This window comes from Tupaia chinensis, unplaced genomic scaffold, assembly GCF_000334495.1.
Source record: "Tupaia chinensis unplaced genomic scaffold, TupChi_1.0 Scaffold143646_1, whole genome shotgun sequence".
Lineage (NCBI taxonomy): Eukaryota > Metazoa > Chordata > Mammalia > Scandentia > Tupaiidae > Tupaia > Tupaia belangeri.
The window spans coordinates 468,667-473,715 of NW_006203494.1; the positions used below are offsets into that span (position 1 = coordinate 468,667).

The window sequence follows — 5,049 nt, forward strand, 5'->3', positions numbered from 1 at the left end:
CGGTCCCGAAACCAGCCCGTCCCCCCCGGGGGCGACCCGGGCCGCTCGGCGGTCACGCCCGCCCTCTGCCGCTGCCCTCCGCGCCCTCGCGCGCGCTCCGCCTCTCTAGCTCTGGGCGCGCGGGGTGTGCAGGGTCTGGCGCCTTGCCTTCGCGACGTTCCGAGGCTTACACCGCGTGGGGCCATTTCTTTATGGCTGAAAGACTCCACTGCACGCTCAAGCCGCCGTTTGTGTATGCCTTCCTGGATGGACGCGGCGTGCCCACGTTTGGCTGCCCCGGAATCGATCTGCTCTGTTCGCGCGCTCCTCCAAGCCGGCCTTCACCTGGGCGGCGGCGTCCGCGCCGGAAGCGGGCTGCTGGGCCCTGCGGTAATTCTGGTCGCGCTTCTGAGCAGCCCAAGCTGTTCTCCACCGCGGCTGATCCACGCGTTACATTCCCGACAGCGATGTGCAGGGTTCCAGTTGCCCGTATCCTCATCACTGCTGTCATTTTCCCCTCCACATACATACACGTATATATAAATTTTAGCACCCTAGGGTCTGGACAGATCTTTTGCACAAACTCAGCAAGAACCTGCACTGGGTGGCAGCCTGGACGGGCGGAAAGCAGCAGGATCTGAAACCAGAGCTGCACCGAAAGACTCTCTAGAAACGCCGAATCCATGCCGTTAGCTGTGGCTTATACATGGCCACATGGCCGTTACTCCCACCCTTCAGCTTTTTTTTCTCTCCAAGTTTTCTGTAATGAATATTGAAAAATGAGCTCAGTAGATATTTCCTCCCATTTTAAGTCATACAAATCAGGGTCGGTATTTTTCCAACCAAAAGACGGTCAGTAAAACCAGCTCCACGCCCAGCCCGGTGGTGCAGTCTCATGCCGGACTGCAGTGCTGGAAGCTGGCCGCAGGGCCCGCGGTGAGTTCAGACCAGGGGTTGCCTGCAGCCTGGCACATGTGCCGGTCCAAGATCCCAATAAGCTGAGGGGGGAGGGCGTCCTGGTGTGACTGGACCCTCTGGGGGTGCTCCTCTCTCTCCCCCTCTCATGCAAGTACACACACTCTATCATGAATAAAATAAGCATGTATAAATATATCTATACATGTTAGAAATCAGCTCTATGCCAGGGGATGTGTCGCCACCTGTAACTCCAGCTACTTAAGGGGCTGGGGTGGGACTAACAGATGGTGGAATTGTTACATCGCTGAACTCCCACGCCCAGGGCCCAGGGGCTTAAAACTCATCCAGGGTGTGAGTGCATTTGTGTCCAACATCTCAAGAGAAGAATGGAAGAGAAGGGATTATGGCATAGCCATCCTCCCCCCCCTACCGGGGGTGGGGTGGTGGTGTGTGGGGGGGTTATTTCTCACTTTTTGTCTATCTCTGTGTGTCTCCAGTGAGTGCACGTATCCTATAGCAAAAATCTATTTATATATATATATATATATGTAAAGATGCTGAGGCAGGAAAATCAAGATTTCCAGGCTAGCTTAGGCAATATAGACAGACTCAGACAATACATGGTGAAAAGCTTTTCTATTTCATAGAAAACAACATATCAGGGCCAGCAGGTGGCATGGTGGTTAAAGGCACTGGATTCCCACATGGCCAACTGTGGTTCGAGTCCTGGACCTGGTGATTTGATTTCTCCATTTCTTTCTATATATATCTCTCTCTGGTCAAATTAAACAATAACAAATGGAGTTAAATAAATAGTTCTTTTAAAAATATCTTTTCTATTTTATTTATTTTTACTTTTGGCTAGAAGGACCTCTCCTAGGGGAGTGTCAGGCCTTAATCCCCTCTTGCCTATCTCTCTGTCCACAGGGGTATTGGGCACCTATGTGAGCACTTAGGCCTGGTGTGTTTCTCAGACACCAAGTCTGGGCTCCAGCTGTATGGTCAGTCGTGGGCCACATGGATCTAGCTGTCTTTAGCTGCCAGGCCACTAAGCCAGCATGGAACAAAGTCTCTATAATCTTGAGTAAAATAGATCACTTAGCCCAACTCTTTTATTCAAGGGAGAAGAAACTGGGACGAAAACCAGAAAATGACGTTGGCAAGGGCTATAAACTCCATGCAGGTAAAGACTACTCATCTTACTTACATCTTAAGTTCATAGTGTAATTTCTTTTTTTGAGAGGTTTTCGCTAGAGGGCATGTGCGCTCACAAGACAGACAGAGAGAGACATAGAGACAGAAAGCAACAAATCAGCCCCCCGGGGGGGGGGGGGGTCACGCCACAAATCCCCTCTCCTCCATTCTCCTCTCGGGATCTTGGGCACGCATCCACACGCGCCCGGCGTGAGTTTTAAGCCACCGGGTCCGGGTTTTAAGCCACCGGGTCGGGGACGCGAACCACGGTCGACTACGTGGGAGTCTAGCGACATAGCCATTAGAGCGGACAGAGTTTTTCAAGTTGCCTGGACTGGGCCTCAAACCCCTCGGTCAGCCAGGTGGGATCGGGCGGCCCTGACCACCCCGCCACCGGCTGGCCCTTCCTTTGGGTTTGTAATAACGACTGTATGGCTGGCAACCTGCGGTGGGGCGGTGCAGCCGCAGGAGCCACACTTGTCCCCGTCACTCCCCATCTGCTCCTCTCCCAACCTCCTGCGTCATTTTCCTTGGGTCCACCGGCTTCACAGTCCTCGTCAGCGGTTGGCTAGGAATAGGCCCGCCCCTCCTCAGGACCTGCTGCACACTACAAGGCTCCACCTCCCCGCTGTCTTACTATTCGCTGACCCTGTACTCATCCCGCCCCTCGGGAGAGCGGATTGGCTGCGTAGCTACCCTCCGCTGTTCGCGCGCACCGACAGCACCCGAGAGGAACTGCGGCGGCGACCATGGCAGCCTCGGCGCTGGCGGTACGGGCGCGGCTCGGCGTGTGGGGCGTGAGGGCCGCGCAGGCCCGCGGGTTCAGCTCCAGCCAGGTATGCCCGGCGGTGTCGCCGCCCTGCCCTGAGCGCGGATGTCCTCTTGCCCTCGGCCGTTCACCCACGTCCCGGTCTGTCTCTGCAGCCTGATGATCTCGACCGGGGCGCGGGCTCGATCCGGGAAGCCGGCGGGGCCTTCGGGAAGAGGGAGCAGGCCGAGGAGGAGCGTTACTTCCGGTGAGGGCCTCCGGGCGCAGGGCGGGCGCGCGGGTCTCCCTGGGCCTTTAGACGCTAGCGCTGCGGCCGCCCACGCATCCCTTCCCGGTGCCTTGGGGCGCCCCAGCCCTGGCCTCTCGAGGCGGAGGTCCGACCTTTGCACCCCAGGCGCCGCCAGCCGTCTGCCCGCCAGCCCCGACCAGACCCCGGCCCTGCGGGAGCGCCTGCACCTGCGGGTCTCAGGGCGTGGTCACCCCGCGGCGCCTGCGGCCCTCCCCGGGGAGGGAACGCGCAGACTCTGCGCAGCGTCTAGACTGCCCACCCCTACCTGCAGACCTCGGCCACCCGCCTCCGGGTCGGCCTCTCTGCCCTCGCTTTGCAAGCCTGGCGGCAGGGTCCCTGCCCTACACGCACTCCCTCGGCGCCCGCAAGGCTGCCCGAGAGCTGGGTCCTGGAAGCCGCCCGGAGGGACCTGCCTGGGTGACTCTGCGGGCTGGGAGGCTCGCTCTGCCCCGCCGCGCCCCTGAACTGTGTGCTGCGCGGAGCCGGTCAGAGCCGGCCGACTCCCGCTGCCTCTCGACCGCGCTCTTTAACTGAGGCTGCCCGCACTGCGAGCCGGAGGAACTGCCCTGGCCGCTCGTCCCTGCCCTCTCTAAGGGTCACACCACGCCGCCCTCAGAGGCTTTCTCCTTAGCCCCTACGTTTACAGCCGAGGAAGACCAGCCTACCCAACGTGGCCAGGGGCCTTTTATCCATGCCTAACTGTCCCAAGGCCTGTCTATCCACGGGGCTCCTTTTCAGCCTCTACCGTGGGCCAGGCATTTCTCTAGGCAAAGAAAGCCCAGGACAAACTGGGATATTTGGGCGACTCATTCGGCATGTTGGTTTATGTGCTGGACTACCGCATGGCCTCCAATGGCGTCCCGGTCGTGGCTTGAAAATCATGCCAGCCTGCGTGCCCAAAATCCTTAGAGGAGAGTGGAGGAGAAGGGATAGCAATGTGACCACCACTCCCCCGCCTCCTGGGGTTGATTTCTCACTTTCCCACTCTCTGTCTCTCTCTCCAGTGAGAGCACGTGCCCTATGGCAGAAAAATCCAAAAAAAAAGAAAAAGTTGGACATTTGTCTTCCTACTATACTCTTTTTGTCTGCCCCTTTTTCCTTAAAACAAACTGGTTGTCTGAGTCGTTCCTCTGAGGAGGTACCGGAGGTTTATGTCTGTGTCTCTGGAGTCTCCACTTTAAAGGGCATCTGAAGTGGTTGGCCCGCCGGGTGTGGGCTCTGGGGCACTGGCACCAGGAAGATGGAGGCCTGTGAATATAGGTTAATTGAGGGGGGCACCCCTTCCCCTAGAGGAGCTTGGAGGGGAGAAGAAATGACAGCTGAGCCCTAGGGCTTGGGTCCGTCCCTCCCCAGGTGGTGCAGGCTGCTCCCTGGGTGAAGGCCGGGATTATGCCGAGTCACTGTGTCCTTCCAGGGCGCAGACTAAGCAGCAGCTGGCAGCCCTGAGGAAACACCACGAGGAAGAGATTGCCCATCATCAGAAGGAGATTGAGCGTCTGCAGAAGGCGATCCAGCGGCACAAGGAGAAGATCAAAGTGCTAAAACAGGATGATTAAGCGCACACAGCCCGGCAGAGGGGCACACTGCCCTGTAGGCCTGGGTCTGCTTTGCTTCAGGCTGTCTGTGTGCTGCCGACAATATAATAAATTGTCCTGCTGACCTGTGTCTGGGCCTCCTGCTGTCTGGAGGGGAGAGAGACAGCTGCTGGCATGCCTGGAGCTGGGAGCTCCCGGGCAGTTAAAGCACGCCACAATAAGTGCTAGGAAATAACCAGGGGCTGGGGCTGGGCACACACAGGCCAGAGATCCCTCCCCCAGTCCAGCGAGAGGTGTTCCGAGAAAGCCGCATGCAGGATAAAGCTAATCCAAAGCCTAAAGACCAGGAGCACCTGCAGGACAAA

The 5,049-nt window shown here is 57.9% G+C and overlaps 1 protein-coding gene across 1 annotated transcript; it reads left to right on the forward strand.

Annotated features, from left to right (window-relative positions):
* Positions 1-2,776: 2,776 nt before the first annotated feature.
* ATP5IF1 (ATP synthase inhibitory factor subunit 1) lies at positions 2,777-4,814 on the forward strand. The gene is made up of 3 exons (XM_006164562.3): positions 2,777-2,927; positions 3,016-3,107; positions 4,564-4,814. The coding sequence occupies exons 1-3, from the start codon at positions 2,841-2,843 to the stop codon at positions 4,703-4,705; spliced, it is 321 nt and encodes a 106-aa protein (XP_006164624.1). The 5' UTR covers positions 2,777-2,840; the 3' UTR covers positions 4,706-4,814.
* The last annotated feature ends 235 nt before the right edge of the window (positions 4,815-5,049 follow it).